The sequence below is a fragment of the Manacus candei genome, unplaced genomic scaffold (genome assembly GCF_025592945.1).
Source record: "Manacus candei isolate 608988 ecotype Guabito, Panama unplaced genomic scaffold, ASM2559294v1 h1tg000043l, whole genome shotgun sequence".
NCBI lineage: Eukaryota > Metazoa > Chordata > Aves > Passeriformes > Pipridae > Manacus > Manacus candei.
This window is the reverse complement of record NW_026138091.1, coordinates 6,491,416-6,515,365: the sequence shown is the minus strand read 5'-3', so window position 1 is coordinate 6,515,365 and position 23,950 is coordinate 6,491,416. Positions and strand designations below refer to the sequence as shown.

Here is a 23,950-nt window from a genome sequence, read left to right as displayed (position 1 = left end):
GAATATTTTCAGCCTTAAGAAGTATTCTAGGATTACTCTTTCTTTAGCCCATCTGTCTGTAGTGTACTTTTTCTATTCCTCAGAAAACAGCTGTTTCCTCAGCGCAGCCCTTGCTGGTCAATGACTGCGTATGTTTTACTGTAGTAACTTTTTGCCTGAGTATGTTATTTATCTATAGACTTAAGAATTTATAAGGTATCAAGACAACTGGCTGTATTTCGATAGCCAGTACAAGGAGCGTTGCAGCAGTATCTCTGCCCTCTTCAGTATTATATACGATAATGCAACTTTTTATTTCCTTCCGAGGACTCTCCTGTGCTCGTCCACCTCTGAGTAGGGGAGGAAGGATGCGATCTGACCTTGAGGGATGTATGGGACTGGAGGAAATGCCCAAGGTGCCCATGAAGCCCAGGTCCGACCGTTTTCTTTGGGAAACGCACAGACAGCGTGGTCCTCCCTGGCCTTTGTGGCCGTCTGCTTATGCCACAGAGAAGGGGCGCCTACGCACGGCTTGCACGGGAGAGGACCTAACATCGGCGTAGAGAGAGGGCTGCTGGACACCCTGCTTACCGCGTCTGTGAAGAGGTACCGCCTGCAGCCCCGCCGAGCGTATGGGAAAAACTACTTATGGGGCAGGGCACGCCGCAAGAGGTCATTCCCCGGTCCGTCACCCTCCCGACAGGACAGGTTCGACCCGCTGTCGGGTTACACCGCCCACATCTTACCCCGGCGCGGCCGTCTCGGGAGGCGCCGAGCCTGTGCCGCAATAGCAGCGCCTTCCTGGCAGCCGCACCGGCGGGAGGGGGCCCCGCTGCCCGGGGCCGAGCCCGGCGGGGCCGTCCCCGGGCCGGCCCCGGCGCGGCCGCCTTTGTTCCGCAGGGCCCCACGTGCAGCGGCGGCCGCGGTGTGTGCGGTGTGTGCGGTGTGTGCGGTGTGTGCGGTGTGTGCGGGGCGGCAGAACCCCCCCGCGCCGAGACCCCGGGCTGGCCCTTTAAACCTGCCGTGGCGGCGCGGCCAGGCCGGTGCGGGACACGTGAGGCGGCGGCGCGTTCTGCCGCCGCTGCCCCGGCTGCCGTGCTGCTCGTGTTTTATCTGGCCGGCCGCCAGGCCCCCATCGCCGGGTTTTCGCTCTGCCTCCTCCTTTTTTTTTTTTTTTTTTTTTTTTTTTTTTTTTTTTTTTTTTTTTTTTTTTTCTTTTTTTTCCGCACAGCCCCCTCCTGGTTTTTCCACCCACGGGTAAAAGTGGCTTTTCTTTTCCTCCTTTTTTTTTTTTTTCTTTTAACCCTCATCCTAGTTTAGTCCGTGGGCAGGACTCGCATAATAATATTTCCAGTCTCAGCAACTCGCATCACAGACACGAACTCAGGACCGCCCCCCCCCTTTTTTTTCCTCCCAATCTCCCAAATCGTTTTATTATTATTTTTTAAGTGATCGCTCCTTTTGCGCGCTGCTCCTGCTGCTGCCGAAATCCCCATCTTCCCAGGGTGCATGCTTTTGGCAAGATTGTGCAGTGTTCTCAGTCCATTTTCAGTGTGTCTTATCTTAATTTGTCCTGATCCGATCTAAGCGCGATAGCCACCACTTGCTTTCAATTTGTAGGATTTTTCCCCCCTTCTTGGTTTGCTCCCGACTACCCTCGGAGTATTTCCCTCTCTCCTTCTATTTCCAGGGTTGCAACTTACTCTGCCTTTTCTTCTTTTTTTTTCCTCCCCTCTTTTGAATTGCTTCATGTTACTAATCATTCCTAAATTGTAAGAGAGATTAATTCCCCCTCCTCTTCCACCACCACCAGCACCACTACCACCATCACCTCCTCCTCCTCCTCCTTCTCCCCTTCTCTTCTCCTTTTTGGCAGCACCAGGACGTCCGGTGTGGTGGTGGCAGCGAGCAGCAAAAGCAGCAAGAGCTCGTTTTGATTCCTCCCCTTCCAAGGTGCTTTGGAGAGACTGGTTTCAGGCTGAGCAGCAGAAATCACGATGAGTGCACAAGGTGAGGGACCCGGTCAGCCTTCCACTGCTGCCCAGGATCAACCTGCAACCGCAGAGCTTCAGAAGAGAGGACGAGGCAGACCCAGGAAACAAACAGAAGTCAGTATCGTATAAAAACGTAGAGACGTAGATCTGTAGTGTTGTAGGCATGTACATGTACGTATTGTGCTGCAAATGAAGCAGTCCTGGCGACGGGGTGGGGGGCTTTGTTGTGTGCTGCTTCCCGGCGAGGTGGTGCAGAGGCGTAGCGAGGGGCTCCGCCGGGCGCTCTGCCGGGGAGACCCTGGGGCCCGAAGCGGCGAGGCGCTGCCTGCTCGTGGCTGAGCCTCGGAGCCTCCTCGGGACTTTCACTATTGTGCAGGGAGCGAGCTGGGGCTTTTCAATGTAAATGGGGAACATGGAGCAGCGCGGCTCCGACCAACCAGCGTTCGCTGGGTCATTTCGAGCTGATTTTGAAATTGCGAAAGCGAGGAGCAAGGAACGGGGCTCTCCTGTCCCTTCTCTCTCAGCCCTCGCAACAGCTCAGTCCGTGCGTGTGTGTGCGTGCATGTGCGTGTGTCGGGTCCCACCGGGCGCTGCTGCCGCCTCCGATCTTGACCAGCCCAGCCCCTGACTGCCCCTAGATCCTGGGGCTGGGGGGAGAGGAGGGTGTCTAGAAAGTCGCATAGGTTTTTTCGCCTCCCCCCCCGCCCCCCGGCTTTCCCCCCTTCCTCATCTCCCTCCCTCGCCCCGTCATCGTATGCAGAGGTGCCCCCGTTGTCGATGGAGGTGGGGGAAGTAGCCGGAGGAGGCTTGCCCTGCTTTTGCAACACCTTTTGCCTTTGCTTCGGCGCTTTTGCAGGCAGGTCGAGGCGACGGGAACGCTTGTCGGGTGTCTGGGTGCGGGGAGCTCCTTCCCACCCGCAACCTACAGCCTCCTCCCGGGCCCCTAAAGGGACGCGCTGGGTTTCTCTTTTTGACTTGCAAGACCTGAATCCACGCTAAGGTTGCTAGATCCGTGCATTATTCCCACACCCCTCTCCCCCCCCACACCTTCTCTTCCTTTCCCGAAGTACCATTGTCGCATCGTTTGGAGCTGCCGGGCCGCGCTCAGCCCCCGCCGCGGGGTGAGGGGCCAGGCGGGAGCCTCCGCGCTCTGCAGCCCCTCCGGCGGCGCCGCCGAAGGGGGATTTTGCCTGCGGATGCAACCAATTAATTCCCGCAGCTCGGCGGGAGCAGCGCGAAGCCGCCCGCAGCCTTTTCCCTGCCTCTCTCGGAAGTCACGATTGAGGAGTAGGGCTGTCCAAGGAGCTCATTTTAGAGCGAGCTTCCGCGGGCTTTAAACATGTTTACTCTCATTCATTTGGCATCAGCCCCACTGCCACGAGAACCTTCGAGGAGCTCTAAGCACGGAGGGAGCTGAGGAGCAGAGCCGGTAGCCGGGGGAAACCGTCTGCTTTACTTCCCCCCACCCCCCATCCCCCGCTCCGGTATGGTCCTGTAAATTGCACAGAAAGTACTATTTGGAAAGCCATAAAAGCGGAGACCCCAGTTTTCTCGCTCTGCCGTCGGTGACACTCCACCGAACCGGCTGCGGGCTCTGTCCCCCTTCCCGCTTCACCCTCTGGCTGCCCTCGCCCAGCCTCGGCAGCCGGCACCCTCCGCCCCTGCGGACTTGCGCCAGGGGTCCGTTTTCTTTTTTTTTCCTTTTTTTTTTTTTTTTTCCTGTATTCTTTATTTTATTTTTTTTTCCTCCTATAGCATTTGAATGTATGGAAGTGAAAGAAAAGCGCGTCTCCTTCAACGTGCTCAGCCCAGATGTGCAGTGCTTGCGAGGCTCACCACTGAGCTGGAGCACTTGGGGAGTCCTCTCGCCAACCTCCTCTTAATCTACCTGGGAATTATAAAAGCTGAAGGGGTTTAAACTGGTTTAAGTTAGCAAACTGCATTTAATTACTTTTACCACATCCTGTAACCTGAATGAAATGTATAATATTTAAGACTGGAAGAGTTTTATAGTGTTTATGATTCACTGAATAAATATTTGGAATCCGAACTCTTAGTAATTCATACCCAGTTTTAAGAACTGGATATTTACTGTCGGGCAAAGGAACTAGTTAAGAAAATAGCTAAAGTAATCAGTGTTCCTGTCAACTCATCTTAGAGTTGGGGTTTTGTTTCAGATTTTTCTTTGGTTGAGTTTTTCTGGCTTACTATTTTCATATTTGAAGAAACTTTTACATTTGCATTTTAATACAAATGAATTATTTTTAGAATAGGTGTGAATATAATGCCGACTTCAGAACAACAGAAAAAAAATCCCCCCTCCCCAGTATTTGTGGCCTTGAGGGAGAAATAGTCTCAGCTTACTTTACAGTAATCCGGTATTTAACTTTTTTCCCAAAGAAAGTTTGTGCTACAAGCTACATGTTATAATTTTATCTTGTTATAATGAAATGCAATTGCAATTAAATGGGTAACTGTATTATTTGGTGAATAACCATTCTTATATGAGGGAAATCATAGCTATCTTTAAAAAATATGTTTCCTCCTATAACTTACGTTTGAATATACAAACTTTTCAAAGTTTTTTAATGCGATTATAAGGGAAGTTAAACTCTTTTATTGTGCAAAAGTGGTTTTTTTTTACGTGGAGTTGTTTAATTTTTCATGTTGTATTTTTATTATTATGTTATTTATACTATTAATTCATATGTTTTAAGCAACTTCTGTTATAGTTTATCCTTCAGATCTTCTGGGTTAGTTGTTGCCTTTTGCCACAATAGCATGTTTTCCTGTGTTTAGGAACCAACTGGTGAACCATCTCCTAAAAGACCAAGAGGAAGACCCAAAGGAAGCAAAAATAAGAGTCCCTCTAAAGCAGCTCAGAAGGTGAGACTATTAAAGGGAAAGAGTTACTAATGCTGTTTTTTCATCAGCTGGTAGGAAAAAATCCAATCATTTAGGCTGTGAACTGTGAGGTTGGAACCCTTCTAATAATGGAAGCTACATAAAACATGAATTTTGCATTTTTAAAACTAGAATTAACATGAAGACCATAAGTACAGAACCTATAAGGGCATCTTGCTTTTTGAGTAGTGTACAGGTTAGTGAAATAACATAATGTATATGATGAGAAACCATTGAGATATCCTGTATCTAGTAAGGAAATCAATATTAAGGATATTATTTTCTTCATTAAAATTTTTGTAAGAGGAAGATTAATTTCTTGCCCACTTACAGTTGTTACTACTACAGACCAAATCTGTATATTAAAGCTGAGTGCTTTGTCAAACATAGGTTAATTAGAGGTAAATCCAATTATGTGTTGATGGAAATAAGTGCATATACTGAAATTTACAGCTTTAAAATGTGATGCTAAGTAAACTGTGAGTTACAGTAAAAGCCTGCTATATCTTGTTTAATAATCAGTTTCAAAGAGACTTTTACTGGAAGTGCTATTAGTCTTCTGAACCACTACTTCTGCTTGATGATGGGAGCAAACTTTTATTCTGGTGGTTCTGAATGCATTTAGCTGTAGGAGAAGCTCTCTGAAGTCACTGTATTTAGTGCATGGAACTTACATCACAAATACAGTGACTTAATTTTATTTGAATTGGGGAAAGCACAGCATTAAAAACCTACACTGTCAAGGCAAATAATACCACTCTCTAGGAAATATTTTAGGGAAGGCAAGTAGTTGTATATAGTTGAAAACAAGTATGGGAAATTTGTTTGTGTTGATAATTATACAGCAGTTAGCACTAATTTACAGGTACTAAATTGGAAACAAAAGCTTACAAAATCTGGTAGTGGACTGTAGAGCTTACGTATCAGTATCTTTTAAGGAGGTCTGTGACAAAACCTGTGTCAAAGGTATTTGTGTCCTCATCTAATTATGGTTCATTTGCCTATGGTACTGTCCAGAATTAAGTTTATAGTTTTCAGTGTTATAAATTACTATAGCAACTACTGATAAATATCTAATCATTAGGAGGTGACTATGGTTTCATGCCTGTTTTGTCTAAAATGTTTTCAACATTTGTGTGAATTTTCCAACTCTTTAAATTCAGATTTTTTAATTTTTTTTTACTTTCTGGACTGAAAAAAAACCCAGTATATTCTATCCAGAAATTAATGAATTACTAAAAAATACTTTACAGGTTAGGTATTTAAAATATGTCAAAGTCATTCTTCGAGGTAACGTGCTTAAAAATGCTGGGTTTTTTTCTTTATAAAAATGTTCCTCAGATGTACTTTGAAATAGTTTAAATGTCACTCTTGAGAAGAGAGAGAGCATTTTTTTTTTTAATTAGTCTAGCAAATCCAAATGTGAGCTTTAGTATTTTGAATATTACTCCTAGGAGTGTTGGCTTTCTAGGAGAAATATTTGTAATAAGATTAGATTTTAAGTAATTCATAGAAATATGTTTTAAAAAGATTCTTCTAAAAGAAATATTAACATTGTTTCATTTACATGACTAATTTGGAAATCAGTATAAATGGAAAATAACTTAAAACATTCATATATGTGTAGGTTTATCAAGTCAAAAGTTTTCCAGATGATTTTGGTACATAGTTGTGTTTTCTTAATCTAATTTACAAACTGAGCAATTTCCTTATAACATTTGGATTTTCTGAATGCATCAAGTTACTGCTGTAATTAAAGCAAACCCTTTTGGGTGTTGCTAGTGTAAAAAATTGACCAAAGACCACGTCTTTTTTTATAATAAAAAAAAACTTTGAGGAGTATGTAATTACAAGTCTTACTGGTTTCTGGGTTTGTAGATAAAGTATATAAATGTTTGATAAATCCTCTAAAACATAAAACACTTATAAAGCCTTACTAGAAGAAAGCGACTGGGATCCCATTTCAAATAAATATTTTAACTCTTTTTCCAAATTGATAATTGACCCTCTCTAAAATGGTTTGGCTTCTCACCAGGCATCTCAAAGTATCTTTTAATGTAATATTAATTCCAATAGTTTTTTTAACAGTAATATGCATGGGAATGTTTTGGCACTGTAAAAAAGCTTCATTTGGTGGTGAGGGTACCACCTCTAAAAAGAGTGAGCTATATGTTTGATTTTGTGCTAAACATATTTACATATACATATGCATACACAAATTTATTAAGATTTTCTCCAGCCTGTCTCAGCTCTGAGAAGGAGGGCTGTCTATCTTAGTTTAAGCCCCTCTACATTTGAACCTGGGTGTACTCTACACCCAACTGGAATTTGCTGGAATTTCTAAGGAATAGTGTGTGTTTCAAAGGGAGCTCATTGAAATGCTTTAGAGTGTTCACAACATGTTAGATAAACGTTGACCAGGAGAACCCACCGAGCAGCCATAAGAAGGCGCACTCATGATTAATTGATTGGGTGTTCTCTTGCAAAGCATTACACATCACAATTAAAAATGTATTGCACATTGGCAGTGAGTTAAAAATACTCCAGAACTGGGGCTTTGTTTTGCTATACTTCAGAAAGGAAATACCCTTAAATCAGTTGATGGACAATTTACCCTGAAATCGTGGCAATGTTGTGTATTTAAAATTTCTTGGTAGACAGGATTTTTCTGGGGTTTTTTGTTTTTGTTTTTTTTTTAAGCTTTCAGAGCTTATGTTTGGTCTTAGTAAACTGGCCTTAGGGCATCTGAAAATAAAGTGCTTGGTAGGAAATTAGCAGTGTGAAACTTGACAATGCATACAGAATGTTGCAAAACTAACTGAACAGCTAATAATGTGGCAATTACTCTAATTTTAGGTAATATGCCTTTTTTTTTTTTTTAAGAATTGCATATCACACATGCCTAACTTGTTATAAATTGGACACAGAAGGTAAGCTGCGTTTTATGGAAGACCAAACCATTTCTCAGTTGTTTAATTTTCACAAACAGAAGGAACAGAATGTGTTAGCAGATGAGAAGAGATAGATACAAAAAGATTCCTGATCACCTTGCACTTGAGTCCCCACAATTGGGTTGTTACTGCAGTCTACGTCTTTAAAGAAGTTATTCTGTTATTAATTTAAAATATTTGTAAAAAAAATAGCAAAACGTGAAGTGGTTTTTTTTTTCCCCTAAAACACAACTAGTTTTCCAGGAAGATGCTAGTGTGGATCTTCCTTTTTAATTTCCTGGGTGTTCTGTATTTGAGTTTTATGTATTATACTGAGCTGGGTTCCCAGCCCATCACATTTCCCTTTCAAGGGCTTTTCTTTCTTTAGCTAGTGTAGTTTGGCTTGGCAAAAATACTGTATAGGCATAAATACTCTCCTACTTGGAAACAGGAAACACATTTGTGAGGTTAAAAAAGAAGCGATAGATACCATGTTTTTGTCTTTCAAGAAATTGTCAAGGGATATCCCAGGAATATCTAATGGTAAGAGCTCTTTCGTAAAATTTACCTTAAGTTAAAATATATTGAGTTTTGTTGTAGTTAGTAATGTATTGAGATTCACTGAAAATACCTACAGAGTTTGATAGATCACCTTCTGAAAATGAGAACTTGTGATCCTGTGTGTGACTACACTTGCTACTGTCTCTACATTAGTCTCTACATAACATGGCTAGAGTTTGGTATGTAGAAGTGCATGTCCCTGGGTTAAGCAGTCCAAAGGTAAAAAAAGAAAACAAAAAAACTACAAACAGAAAACCACCAAACCAGAGAAGTGCATGTGACCAGAACTGTGCCCTAAATTCATTCACAAAAATCTAGTTGGCTTCTCTGTGCTTCATTCATTTTCACCAAACTAATCATTACAGGTTTAGAGGGAAAACACGATCAGATTTATCAAGTGATTGTAGCATGGTTATTGCACTGAAAAAAGAAGAGATATCAAAATCGGGTATTCTGAGCAAGATGGTGAAAGCAAAAGACTCTTGCTTAAAGTGGATAAAACAGAACATGGAAAGTGTGATATTTTTGCGTTTAGCCAATACCTAAGGTTTTTTTAAGACTATTTTTTTTTACCAAATGACTGGGTTTTTTTCGAGAGGGACATGTTTCTGTGCGAGTCTTTTGACACGGTTTAACGGTGATCTTCCTCCCAAACTCTCGCTTATTTCACCTGACTTACAGCTCTGACACATTTTGTTTGAGATCCCAGCAGATCAGTTTGCAAAGTGGATAGAGTTCTTCAGATTTGGATTCTGTTGCACTTGAGGTCTTCCTTGACAATGGATAGATGCCCAAAAGAGCGCTTTATAGCCATTCAATTATTTATACTTGTCTTGTCTTGTTAATTGCTTTCAGTAGTACAGCCTCAGTTTCTGCCTGGGCACAGCACATTTTTGCAACAGGGAGGCAGAGATGATGGGCAGTCAAGTCCGAGGGTTGACTGGAGCTATTTGTAATCAGGGTTTGATAGACCTGTGGTACAGGGCTTAGGTGGATGGCAAATCTGCCTGGGAACTGTTAGCTCGCTTCCAGACAGCAGTAACTGGAATGGTAATCTTTCTCACCTGGGACAAATAAAAAACATTTCCCATATGGATCATGCTCTTAAAAGTGGATATAAAGAATAAATTTAATTCTGTTCCTAAAATGTGACATACCAAAATTGTTGTATTCATATTATTGTTTATAAGAAATTTCATATTTTTTCATGGAATATGTTTTGTGTTTGATAACATACCCAACCTTTCTTTAAGTTTGGTGATTTCACGTCTTAGTTGTATGGAGCAAGGTCATGCCTCATAGTGTAGCACCAAATGTTAAGAAAACCCTGACTAAACGCCACCTTTGAGTGGCCTGGCACTCTCTCTGGGTTTGCCCCTAGCTTCAGAGGCAACACTTAATTAAAGCAAAGAGCCAACAGACTGGTGTGTTTCTAATGATGTAAATACCTGTGCAAAGGAATGGCAGTGTTTTGGCACTTATGTGTTCCTTCTCTTAATTGAAAATTATATGGAGAAACATTGTATTATTGATCTGATTTGCAGTAAAACATTTCTTCAAGTGCTTAAATTAAAAGATAGTCTTGTACTGTTGGAGAAAATGCGAACTAAAAAACAATCCAGAGGGAAAAAGTTAGAATATTTTCCTAAACTTCATGACTTTATCATTACCACTGTACTGGCACTACTCCTTTTGGTTGTTCCAGAAGTGTTTTGTCTTTTTCTTTTCTTGGAAAGGGGATACAAACATCCACTTTGGAGGTTCTTGTCATTCATTTTCTTCAGTTTAGTCTGCAGAAAAAAAAACACCTTGCTTTTTGCTTACAGAATCACTCTGTACCAAAACATCATCTCTGGCATGCCTGACGACTGTTTGCTCAGCTCACCTCTGGGAAAGATTTAATTTTGATAAAAACTATGGAAATATTTTTCTTCTAACATGAGGTAGAAGTGATATACAGCAGGAATTTAGTGCCTTTCAATTGAAAGGTCCCCAAGCACTTGACAAACTGATATCCAAACTAGCCAGGAGGAACACTAGCCAGTTCTGACATGGACCTTCCTCAGTGGTAAAGCGCAGCACTGCTCGTGGCAAGTGGCAACACTGTGTAACAGTTTATGGCAGGAAGCAAAGATTAGTTTTTCAGAGAAATCTCTCATGTTCTTTTTCTAGAGACTAGATAACTAGATTGTGTGCTGTAGTTGAAGTTACAATTTGTGTCAGGTTTGTAGGAACTTCAATTGTGAGACAAAGTTGTTTTTGTTTCCAAAAAGTTAATTATTTTTTAATAATTTGGTTTTAATAGAGTTTTGGAAAAGGATCTTTCCTTCAGATGTGGTAATACACAGAAGAAAGTAAATGGCATTAGTGCTTTGATCACGTCAGGTGTTGATTTGTTAAGAACAATTTTAACCAATATTTTCTTTTAAAGTTTATGTCCAGTGTTTCATGAAGTAAACATAGATGCAGGGGGCTAAAGCTTATCAAAACTAAATCACATCTTTTTTTTTTGCATCCATCATGTTACAAGGTATAAAGAAATGAACACTTACAGGAAACAAAACTCTGAAATAGACAGCTACAGGATATAGTAAATGCACTTTAACAAGTATTCTCATAAGAGGGTTTCACCTTACATGTAACACTGGTATAAACGATTAAAGCTCAAGTTTACTCTTTTAACAAGTCTGAGTGATAATTTTGCCCTTTAGGAGTGTGAATTTTATTTTTCACAGCTTTCTTATTGGCAAGGTATTTATTTCAAAGTAATTGTGTTTAACTCACAGGGCAGTTTTTTTGTAGAGATTCCTCCACTAGTTCCTCAGCTCAGGTTCTCTTTTAGAGAGATCCAATTTACACAGCATTAGGTTACAGTATATGTTACAGAGATTGACCAGCAAGTGATTTATTTAATGGCACAGTTGATTTCTAAGGGCAAATCAAATACACATACAGTTAACTGGGGGGAAAAGAAAAGCAATTCACGTGTACTAGAAGTCTTCATTCTTGGGGACTTCTTATGTGGCAAATTCTGCCCTGACTAAAGGTAGTGGCAAATCCTCATCACCCTCAGTGGAACAGGATTATTTACCTGATGGAGTGTATGGATGGGCATAGCTTATGTAGAGAAAATAACCTGAATTTTTCATTTTAAACTCTGTATGTATTTTAGTGTAGTGCATAAGTACTAGTATTAGTTGTAGTACTATTCGCAATGTCACAATGTAAATTAATGGAAGAGTCTGTAAGAGGACTTCTTTATGCTGAGCTCTAGGAACAAACACAGGGCTTCCATAAATACAGCTGTCACTTTTAGGGACCCTTCCATGCCGTTTCCTTAAACCTGGAAAGGAAGGGTGTGTTTTGGACAGTAAAAGCTTCACTTACAGCTTAAGGATGTGCTTTTACCTGGAAAACTTCAAGTGAAAAGTAGAGAAGTTATTTCCCACTATGAACACAGACATATTCATGGTGATATTTTGTCTAATCCATTTCATGCCTGAACATAATGAGTCTAAAAAAGGAATTATAGCTGCTATAAACTGCTTTGACCAGGCTTGAAACAGGCAGTATTTTTAATTTAGTAACTTCAAGTACTTTTTGATAGCCTGTGAAAGACTAGATTTGATGCTTCTGGGGTTTCTCAGGTTTCCAGGCTGCCCTGTGTCCCCATCCTCAGCCTGCACGTTCCATGGCTGGCCTAGGCTCAGGCACACCAGGCTCTACTGTGGGCACTGAGCAGCTGTGTGTGTGTGTGGCCACACTCCTCCATGCCCTTCCACACGGTGTGGATTAGGGCTGGGGGCACCCTTGGGCGCTGGTGAGGCATCACCTGGCCACACTGGCTAAGAAATGCCAGTAAAACTGACATAATCGAATTCTACCAGAAAACACATAGATTAGGCAGGAGGCCTAGTGCCACCCAAGAGATATAATTGTAGCTAATGTTACAGGAAAGGAATTCCTAGTTACTGAGGCTGTTAAGTAATGCTGAGGTATAAAATATGCTGTGTTTCTTTTCCCTTTACAGGGAGCAGAAGCCGCTGGTGAAAAGCGACCCAGAGGCCGACCCAGAAAATGGGTAAGTATTTAACTTCCAGATTTATTTGCTGTATTATAAACCATGTTATTAAGTCCATTCTTTTAGAGAACAATAATTTCTGTTTCATTTGTAAAAGAAGAACATCCGTCTTCTGCGTCTGTTCTGGTGGATTGACTAAAGGGTTAAGATAGCAGAGAAGTTAACCACAACTTCCTACCTTTAGACTCTAGTAGTTTGCTTAAGACACTTTACAATTAAATGTTTGCTGGGAGTGAATGTTTATGTGTCTCTTATCAGCATGAAAAGAGGCACAACTCTTCCTTCAAAAGAGAATAACAATGAGATAACTTGTTCAGTAATTGAGTAACGAAGGTTAAAGGAGCACTATCAGACATCAGAAGGTGATAAGATTCAGATGTAGTGTGCGCAAGATAATGTTTAAACCCAAAATGTCTTTGTCCTACCTTGCCTGGAAACATGCATATTTTCCTTAAATCCAGCAAGAAAGACTACAGATGAACAACAGGATACTTGCACTTAGAATTTATTTTTTCCATTCAGAGCTGTTTTCATGCCTCATATATTTGTAGTGACTGGTAATACATTTCATTAAAAGTTTCCACTTGCCCTGGCCCCATTTAGTCTGTAGATGTGTCTATCAGACACATGTGTTTTTATTCTTTGACTGTGTAAATATTTCAGTCTTGGATACTTGAAATTCTGTGTTTTCACTGATGTTTACAGCTAATGAGAGTCTGCTTAGTGCAGCTCTCATCTCCATGTCTTTTACTTATGCATGAGTTTTCATAAGAAAAGTGATTGGGATGTCACTTGGAAAACATGATTGGATATTAGAAGATACGAAGGTGTGGCTGTGTGCTCCATCACACATTAACATTTCTGATTTCCCTTTTCCAGTTCCCTTTCCCTTTAGCTGGTCAACATTCTTCTTTAAACTTCTTTTTCAAATCCACCCCCATCCTTTCAATTTTAATCCCTTATTTCACTCTGCATTCTCTTTCCTCTCTGCAGTCCTGTCATTTTCCCCACATTTTTTTCAGTTCTTTTGCATAGCTTTTACAGAGCTGTAAAAGTATATGCTTGGAAGAGCTCAAACAACACCAGAAGGTACTGAAAACTACAGCTGAGGTACTCAGTAGTATCAGCAGCTGAACACAGGAAAGTTGGCTTTAACAGTCACTTAAAGACCTAGTAGTTCCATAGTGTTGTCCAGTGATAAAGTACCCCAGGATATTTCTTTGGAGAAAACAGACCACTGCATACTAGATGAGTTGCTTATACCTGTAGTTTTCAAGTCAGGCAGTTTTCAGGTATATGAAGAAGCTCACTGGCATTAGAAAAAATGATGGTGTATCGAAACATACCTGTGCTGGTGATCCGCTTGTAAGCAACTTGCAGAAGGCAAATGCCAAGTACAGTAAAACATGGATCAGTTCCTGTCTGCTTCGTCCCATCTGGCTCAAACCTTGCACATGTGGATGCTGAGTGTTGCTTGCTTGATCTTCACCCTGGGTGCAATCTCAGGGAAAACAGACTCTAGTCTATAAGAGTAAATAATTTATAACAGGCAGGCCATCCCCACTGGATTAGGAATGTGTGACAGGTGAATAGGAATGGTTAAATGGTTTGGGGAAGAGGGAAAAGGCAGCAGTCTAAAGTGTTAAAAAGATTTTTCTCTTCCAAGCACTCATAGTCAGAAACTAAGGTGAGTTTTCAGTGAAAAGGGCTAAATATAGCGCTTGTAGCATCTTGTAGGCTAGAATGTTTCCCTTTTATGTTTATATCTTCATGGGGAAGAAAGAATGGGCATTGTCAGTGGAGCATTCAGTATGGAATGGGCTGTTTGTCAGGTGAGGAATCTGATTTGCAGAAATGGGAATTACTAGTTATCTAGTAGATATATGCATTACTTTACTGTGAGACCAATACTTACGACAGTTTTGTTCATTTTTTTGAAACTAATGCGTATTTTAAAACTCAGTATTACTTTGCTGTTGTGCCTGTTGAAAGTATAGTCTTTTTATTTTCTTATTCCAACTATATGATTGCTTCTTGTGATTTTCAGAGATAATACTCCTATCTGCAGCTTACATTGAGATAATTCTACAGACCATGATAAATCAAATATGCCTTTTCCCTCCTCTCTTTCTTCTCTCTTTCCAGTATAAATTAAGTTCATGGGTTCCTTCTCTGTCCATGACAAAATGGAGAGTGATGTTATATTTTCCTCCAAAGAGAAATGTGGTTAAATTATTATAAGCCACTGTGGTGCCAGCTATAAGCAAAGTTTATATTTGAAATCAAAGGAGGATTCTGCCCGAAAGCAGATGGTACAGAATCATCCTTTCTGTTTAGACATCCGACATGTACTCTGAAAATGTCACTTTTTATCACCCATACTTCAGTTGAATTAATGATTATATTTTTCTTAATCCAGTTTATTTGCGTATCAAGCCTTAATGATGACAGTTCAGTATTAGCGAAAGTACGGAGTATGTAGGTGGATTGTTGGTTTTTTTTTTATTGGAGAGGGCAGAATTCTACATGACAGGTATTTTCCTAAGTTTGTAACCCTTTTTTTGAGAGTCTAGAGGTTCTGTGTCATATGTTGTTCATCAAATTGTAAAGTATTATTTCTGCTATTTCCTTCAATATGCACATGCGGAGACATATGAGCTAACAGACCACTGTAGAATTCCGGTAGCTGGTCTTTCTGCTGGTTCAAATTAAGTATTTAATGTTTGTGACTCACAGTATATTTATTTATGTATTATTTTTTAGAAGAGAAGTGAATCTTTTTTGACTAGTATAAAACTGAGAAGGGGGAGGGAGAGCCCAAGTGAAGAGGGCAAGGATCCCAATTTATCGCAAGCATATGAGACATCAGATGATCTTTTTAATGCAATAATGTGTACTTTGCAAAGTTGTCAAAGGAAAGAAGACAATAGAAAAGATAGTAAAGATCAACAAAATCTTCTGAAAATAAAATATTTAGCTACATAGAAAAGCCTTCTAAATGTGGAGAGCTAATTGAATAAAAGTCCTGAAGGTAACAAGGTCAAGTAGGAGGGAAATGAACATATTTGGAAGAAACATAGTGCCTGCTGCTTTAAAACTGATCTTCACTGTAGGTTGCTGCACACGTGAAATGCACTGAAGGCTGTGAGTCCTATTACCTATTAACCCTCTTCATGGGGGCCTTGGTACTCCTTAATTTTAGACGTTTTATTGCACTAATATATTCTGGGCTCTTTGGATGTATCTGCATTAGTGTGTAAGGTCAAGTCATGAGTGTGCTTTGGAAATGCATCTCCTAATTTTCCCCACTTACTGTATGCATTGTGTAGCAGTCCCAGAGCTTGTTGGCTGGACTACTTTCAAATGAAAGAAAATTGGAGGATGTGCTGCAGAAGTGCAGTCCGGTAGACATTCAACCCATAGAACTAGGCTAGAGTGAAATAAAAACCTCTAGAAAGGTGCACAGTGTGGAACTTAGGTCCTCAGCACCAGCCTTTTTATCTCCTGTGGTCCATATTGTGGACTATAGCCTTTGATGGTTGAAAGAGGCTATGAAGCAATCTGGTTTTTATTAGCAGAATTATTTTATGTAGCACAGGCATAAAGTCAAATTCATAGCCATGGAGATTCACATTCCCAAAAGTCAGTGAAGGGTTTGTCATTGACTTCATCACTGCCAGGTGTTTGCCACTGAGGTCTGATACTGCTGCTTGTGAAATCAGCAAAGGTTTTGCTCATGGCTTCACATAGCCCTTTGTAAAGTGCCATCAGAGTTTTTTTATTTTATTTATTTAATTTGTGTATGCCTGTAATTTCACTGAAAGCGAGGGGCTGAAGGTTTATGAGTAGATCGGGAGACTAAGTAATCAATTACTTTGCTGTTTGTTCCAAAGAACTACATCTAAAAGCTCTGGAAATCTCATAGGCTTCTAGTGCTCTCAGGCATCAGTTTAATGGAGAAACCTGAAACCTAGTTCTGAAGTTGATGCTTAAAAGAGTATTTGTTTTTAATTTGTAGTGTTGGTGTTATGTCTTTAGGTAGAATTTTTGGGCATTTCCACATTGTTTAAACTGAGCCACAGGCTCTCTGCATGGCATAGCACAATTGCTCCAACCCTCCAAGGAACAGTTCAGAGTTTTTATAGCCTTGAGCAGGATGTGGGTGAGGAGGAGAGATGGCTGATGCCATGCCATGTAGCTGTTTTAAAGGATGGATAGATGAAGATATAGGATCTGCATGATTGTGACAGCAGAAGATAGTGACTTTCTTGACCAGTGATATGCAGGATGTGTGTGAAGTATCCGCTTGTGCATCTCATCACTGATGCCTAAGTAACAACTGTGACTTGATCAGAAAATTTCTCTCTCTTTCAGTAATTTTATTTTCTGGTAGATAGTATATATAGCGCATTTCAGGTTGGTAGAAGATAAAATATAATCCGAAATTAACTTAATTTTCTTAAGCAGAGGCCTTATCTGATCCAGTCACAATCATCTAGACCAGCTGAGAGCCTAGAGAAGAGAAGCCTTTGAGCAGACCTTAGAGCAGCCTTCAGTACCTAAAGGGGGCTACAAAAGAGCTGGAGATAGACTTTTTACAAGGGCCTGTAGCAGTAGGTCAAAGGGGAATGCCTTTCAACTGGAAGAGGGTGGGTTTATGTTAGGTATTAGGAAGAAATTCTTTACTGTGGGGGTTGTGAGACACTGGAACAGGTTGCTCAGAGAAGCTGTGGATGCCCCATCCCTGAGAGTGTTCAAGGCCAAGCTGGATGGGGCTCTGAGCAACCTACTCTGGTCAAGGGTGTCCGTGACCATGGCAGGGGTGTTGGAACTAGATGATCTTACAGGTCTTTTCCAACCCAAACCATTCTATGATTATAGTAATTTTTGAAGCTTTCTTTTTCAATGAGGGCAGAATTTCGCTTTATACAGAAAGTCAGTTTAAGCAGTGCCAAACCACATTTAAAAAATCATTACAAAAATGCTTTTTTATAATAAATTTTTCTTCAGGTTATTTCCCAGTGTAATTTTGACATAGATGAGATATCAAACTTTAAACATGGAATTGGCAAGATGTTTCTATGCCAGCAGTTCCAAAAGGCCTGTGGCAGGGCAAGGACTTCTAATACTCATTAACTTGTAAGATTTTGAAAATTTCTGAATTTTGAAGAAATATGTATCAAGAGAAGCCTGTTGCCTCAGAGAATTGATCAATGTTTTGACGATATTTCTTGACCATGTTGAACCTTTGCATACCAAAGTCAACTTTCTAAGTCAAGTTTTTGTCTGGTAGTGACATACTCTGTGATGTGAAGCCATTTAACTAATTTTTCTTATTTCTCATGCAGTGCAGTCATTTTTGTCTTATATGAAGTCATGGTCTAGGAGGTGCTTAAAGTCATGCAGGCTTCTTCACTAGGTGGTAGAGAGGGAGAAGGATGTTCTGAGATGATAGTTCATCCTGCCCTAAAGACGGCTTTGTTATAGTTGTAGTGAATTCTCATCTGGAGATAGCAATCTTTTGACATTATGGAAGACAACCTAGAAAATGAAATAGCACATATATGACTTCTAGATAGCAAAACCTATCTAGAGAGATTCCCCCACTTTGATGTGGTGCTTAGCCGTGCATCCCTAAGCTAGGATAGAGATTCTGTTGTTATGAGAACACGTTTTTGTTTAAATTAGTTACTACCTGGTCAATTTGGAGCAAACCATGATTGAGGTAAAACTGAAGTCACATGTATTGGATGATGAATGAAAAAGTTACTATTTATGTAATTATAGAAATAATAATTGTAATTATAGAAGATAGTACAAATAAAAGTTCGGTTTCTTGTACGGGGAAGAATAACATCACTTTGAGTTACTTTGAGTCTTTACAAATTTTGACCACAATATAAGAGGTGTTACTGCTTCGTGTGAAGCATGTCACAAAAATTTGCATATGTCGCTGTTAATTTAATCTTCTAAACTGTCTTAGCTCCTTTGTGAAGATCATAGATGCTATTTTGTAACTTGGTAATATAAAATACCTTCTTTCTTGAACATGTTTTACATCTGTGTGGGCAAGAAAATCACCTGAGAGGGTTTGTTGTTTCAGTTGTCTAAAGAGCCTGAAGGGGCTTTTATAATTATGAAAAACAGACTATTGACCTCTCTCCTTTAAAATTCCTAAACTTAAGAAGTGGATGAAGGACATGAATTGAAAGCCTTAAAAGCTTTATACCTATAAATTTACTTTCCAGTTGAGATGATCTGTAAAAGAAATCATCTCTCAGAACCTGAAAATTTTGACAAAAGCATTGGTTGTTGAACTTTTCTCCTATGACTAACAGATGCTCCTTTTTTTGCCATTTTTTGTTTGCTTTTGTGGTTTTTTTTCTATTCACCATTCTAGGAAAGGAAAAAAAAATCTTACATGCTTGCACCAAATGCATTAAAAAGGTCACTAAAAATATGTTCTGTCTCACCAGTGTTCAGAGAGGTATGTGTCTTCATTTCTTTAGAAGCTTGTCTAAAGAAATAGTGTCCTTCCTTGGAATTTCAGAGTCCTGTTCCTTGTTGGTATAAATAGATGTGACACCATTTATTTGAAGGAGACTACAACAGAAAATTTAGCCATGATATTTCTTTTCTAAAATGCATTTATACTACCAAAAGGATATTTCACTCATTCTCTAGTTCAGTTCCACTTCGGTTAACGTATATTAAAAGATACCAGTTTAACTAAAAAATATTTTTACTTCAGTTGACATTTCAGACTCCTTAAAGGAAAATATTTTATTCTATTTGAGGTCCAGAGAGGAAATTTTAGCAGGCAAAAAATGCAGAAAGCATTTCACTAGCATCTCTAGTAAAAGGCAAACTGAAATTCTGAGCTATTTCCTTTTTATGATCTCAGATAACAGATGTTCAAGGACTCTAAAAATTAGTTTTCTGTTTGGCTATGTACTTTGACTTTATAAGCCTCATTGCCCATTTTACATAGGAGGAAACTGAGCACTGAGGCTGTTCACAGCAACATCAGGAAGCTTTTTTGCACCTGTGATTTTTGAATTCTTAGGGTTTTTTTCACTAGTAGTTATTGGCAATTGTGCATCTGAATACCTGACAGAGAAAACATACCAGGTTATGAAAAGTACAGGCACTCATTCTTGCTCCTACAATTCCATTTGCACCATTGAAAATGCTATGAATGCAAAAAGAGAAGCTGGGCCCCACCTCCATTGAAAGTGTACTCCACAAGGTTAATTGCCTTGCCCAAGGAAATCTCTGGGAGAGCCAGGAATAGAACTCAGATTTCCTGGCAGCCTGCCCTATGCCTTCAGCTCAAGGCCATCCTCCTCCTGTAAAGCTTGCTTGAGAACAGGTTGGATGAGGGAGGGAGGGAAACACACTTTTCAATCCTGTATCGTAAACCCATATATGCTTTTTTTACCTGTTTCTGTAAACTCAGGTGTGAGTATTTTGGTATCTCTAGCATAAGTCCAGCTGGTGGGCAGTGAGGGGTAGGAGTAAGCTATTTAATATCCTTCCTGGAGATATTTGAAAGATGTGTAGATGTGATGCTTTAAGGACATGGTTTAGTGGTTGACTTGGCAGTGCTGGATTAATGGTTGGACTCGATGATCTTAGAGGTCTTTTCCAACCTAAACAATTCTGTGATTGTATGATTCTGTATACAGGATAAGAGTGAAGAGATTTAGGACCATGAGGGTTTTGAACCAATCCCAAATATAAGCCTGAAAGGTATTTGATGCATATTGATGGTATTCTCTCTTCTTTGTACCTTGATTACACAGAAGTCCAATACCAATCAATTAAACTATAAACATAGTCACAAAACCAAGGTGCTTGGTTCCTTGAATATTTTAAATATGGTTACTTTTCTATTCAGCATTAGCTGACCTGAGTTATAGTTGCGGGACAGGGCCATTCCAAGTCACCTCATCCAGAGATGGTATTTCTGTTCCCTGTGCTCTTAAAATGTAGTGCTGCAGAGGGAATGAAAACCTATGATTTAACATGTAATACAGGACAGAAGATTCAGAGTCAAGACTACTAGGTTTCCTTATAATTTCTGATGAATTGTGCATCTTATTTAATACAATTTACTTTAATTCTGCGTTATACTGCAGGCCCCTGTAGTGCAGTAGCTTACAGGAAAATATCACATTTTTGTCCCTGTGTGAGTGAATTTACTCCCATCGATTAAGAGTTACCATAATAATTAGAGGGGTAATACTTTTGGCTTCATTCTGCATTCTTTACAGACCGAAACAGGTGATGTGGATACCAGAGGAATGCACAGTTGATCCTCTCTTAGAAGGGTTGGGGGGAGGCTAGTACTGTGATAATTAATATTTGTAGAGTACTTTCAGGTGTTTGAATGAAAGTAATTATATGCTTTAAGTGCAAGTATTGTTATTTCTTCTTCCTTAATCCTAGGACTAAGCCTCACTTCAAATTACAGTTCAGTATTACATTTTAGGTATGAAGCTAGATTCTCAGCAAGAAAGTGGGCTTCATTCAGTAAATAGCTGCAAAATATCCTCACCAGGAGTTGTCTTCTAATTCTATACCACACAACATTGAGTGAGGAAAAAAACCTTTTTTTTTGGCTGTGCTGTTTTGAATTTCTTTTCTGCTAGTTCCAGTTTAAAATACAAATGAAGCATAGTTTACAATAGCATTTACAAGTACACCTGTTCTTCTGTCCCAAGGCCTATGTGAGATATTCATCAGACTGCAAAAGAAAACCAAAATAAAATAGAGGGACAAGACCCTAATATTTGAAAATTGTGACTTCATAAGCTGCATTGCTTAAATAGTCAGATTGGGATATGCAGTTTAATGGTTTAAAGCTGCAGTAGTGACAAGATCTCTTCGGATCCAAGAGAATCCAGATATTTTCAGTCTTGGGGGAACCCTGCAACTGAAACCAGGGCAGCCTGGGAAGATGACAGGCTGAATGATAAAGCCTATGTTGGGAAGTAAGTAATTGTGGAGTAGAGGCTGATAATGCTGATATCACTGTTTGTTTTGCATTCTTTTACTGCTCACTGTTCAGAATGGTTCTGGTTGCACAGAAGATGCTAATCAGCCTTGCTGTTACTGGAGGCTGTTGGTGGGATATGATTTCCTTCTTCGACTTCTTCTCGGTTGTTTTGATGCTGCAGTGATTTCATTTTAAAAAGGAAATCTTGCTGCCCTACAAGGGCAGCCACTGACCAGGCTGTGCTGACAGGAGGAGAAGGTGGGGTTTTTTCCCAAACACACACATCTCTGGATTTCATCCCTTTTCTTTCATAGCCTGACACTGTGGGAAATCCATTACACCCAAGTTACAGCCTGCCTCACTAGGATTTTAGGAGCCTGTCATGGAAGAGGATGCATGATATAATCTGTGGGACAAAACTCATTCTTACTTAGTTTTTATACAATCAGTGCTTGACATAGGTGCCTTATAAGGACTGCAGAGAAGGATCCATTCCCTTAGATTATGGGCTTCCTCCTCTCTACCAGGTGGTCCACTGAGTTTACATGGAATTAACACATCCACCCCTCCACTCTGTGTATGGGGAAACAGAAATGTGTCACTTCCTCTCATGCTACTCAGGACCAATTTGCTTAGCCCTATCATAAGGATGGACACTTTGTGGAGGAGGACTGTAAGTCCATCTTTAGTATAATAGGATAACAGCTGAAGCACTGAGAGACCATAGATGCTACTCAGCTGGGGTTGAACCTGTGTGCTGAGAGAAGTGATGTGCCATGAGCTGGTCTGGGTTGACAACTCTTTAGACCCAGGGCTTCTAGTCAACAATGCAGTTAAAAGTAGTGGAACCACATGGGAGATGAAGAATACAAGAGGAAACCTGTCCATGTAAAGATCTGAGATGACATCTCCAGGGCTGCTTTTTGTGTGATTTAAAATGCAGACACTGGAGAAGATAGCCTGGAACTCACTTCTGTCTCAATTTGAAAACTGACCTTAACTAGTGCTCAAAAGATACCACTTTTTTTTCTTGTTTTTATTTTGGAGCTGCTTCTCTGCATTGCATTTCAGCTTCAAGAGAAGGGCTGGAGAATGCTTCTCATCCAGGACGACTCAGGAGTTTGTGATTAGGACACTTTTATAGGAGGTGTGGATTTAAATCTTCATCATGTTTACTAATAGACATACCCCCTGTGAGCAGTCCTGCTCAGAGATGCTTATGGCCAGGATGCACATGAACGCTATGAACGGTGCTGTGCTCTGTCCTGGCCTTATGTAGCTCTGAAGGTTTCTCCGGGGATGGAGCTAGATTTTGGGTGGCTGTCAATTGAAACTTGAAATGCAATTATATTTTAGTGAGAAGGTAAGGCTTTCTACCTGAGACTAATACTTTTGAGCATGTTCAGCTAATTAAACTTCAGTTTGCAGAGGGCTTGAAGGTTAAGTAAGAAAATACTAGGCAACTGAGAAACGTCCAGAGATAGACAGTGACAGGGAATAGATGGATCAAAGCTTGTGCTAGTGAAATCTCCACACACATAAGACGTTATTTGTGTGTTTTATAGCATGGATGCTAGGATTTTGTTGGCAACAGCTTGCTGCAATCTATTTGCATGTGATTTTAATTCTTTCTTCTACCAGTTCAAATTGTACTCTCTGTTATTATTGCAAGTACTGTAGAATTTTGGGGAGTTTATTGGCAATTCAGTTATATATCTGTATATTTGCTGTTTCCATAGCGGTTTCAGGAGATTAGTAATGAATATGTATGTCTTTATTCTGCTTTTTCTTTTTACTTCTTTAAACTCTCTATTTTCAGTTTGTTTTATTCAAGTCTGTCAATCCTGACAGCTGCTGAACCGTGGAACTGCAGGGTTAGACTTTGGTGTTACTTATGATCATTTAAATAATAGTACTGATAAATTATATTTTTTGTAATGTACTACTTGTGTATCTGTATTAGTATCAGGGAATGGTGTCTGGTCTGCAGAAATGAGTTTGTTTTGATTGAAGTGATTGGCCAATAGTGGCAGTCTCTGTTTTGGAGCTTCTAAGACTGTCAGTGAATTGGCACAATGTAGGGTTTTTACATCCTGTCTGTTCAGAGTAACTGCTTAGAGTTTAAAAACAGACTGGTAGTCCCTGTATACCACAGAAATCATGTCCTTACCTAATATATTACCCTAATCCTTTTTGACTGTTATATCAATTATCTTAATAGAGAGCAATTGGAGCCTTTTCCAAGATGTAATACAAACACATATGTGAGTTTCACTGTTACAATCTTATCAAAGTTGCATTGTGTTAATGTGTTCTTGGGGTTTCCTTAGTGTTCACACAGAACCCATTCAGGCTCTGGCTGCTCCTGCTGCATTGTTTCCTGTTAATGATACTAAATGCCTTGAGAAATCTGCTTGGGAACTCTCCTTCCACGTACAATTGTCTGTTTGGTTCTTGAAAAAAACAACTCACACAATTGACAAAGTATATACAGTACTTG

At 40.1% G+C, this 23,950-nt stretch overlaps 1 protein-coding gene across 1 annotated transcript in view; it reads left to right on the top strand.

Annotated features, from left to right (window-relative positions):
* Positions 1–23,950, top strand: part of LOC127474681 (uncharacterized) — a 141,500-nt gene that overhangs the window by 33,523 nt on the left and 84,027 nt on the right. Inside the window, exons 2-5 of the mRNA XM_051795845.1 lie at positions 307–904; positions 1,856–1,989; positions 4,773–4,859; positions 12,399–12,449. Of these exons, the coding sequence (XP_051651805.1) occupies positions 368–904; positions 1,856–1,989; positions 4,773–4,859; positions 12,399–12,449 (809 nt within the window). The 5' untranslated portion in view covers positions 307–367. The remainder of the gene's footprint in view (positions 1–306; positions 905–1,855; positions 1,990–4,772; positions 4,860–12,398; positions 12,450–23,950) is intronic.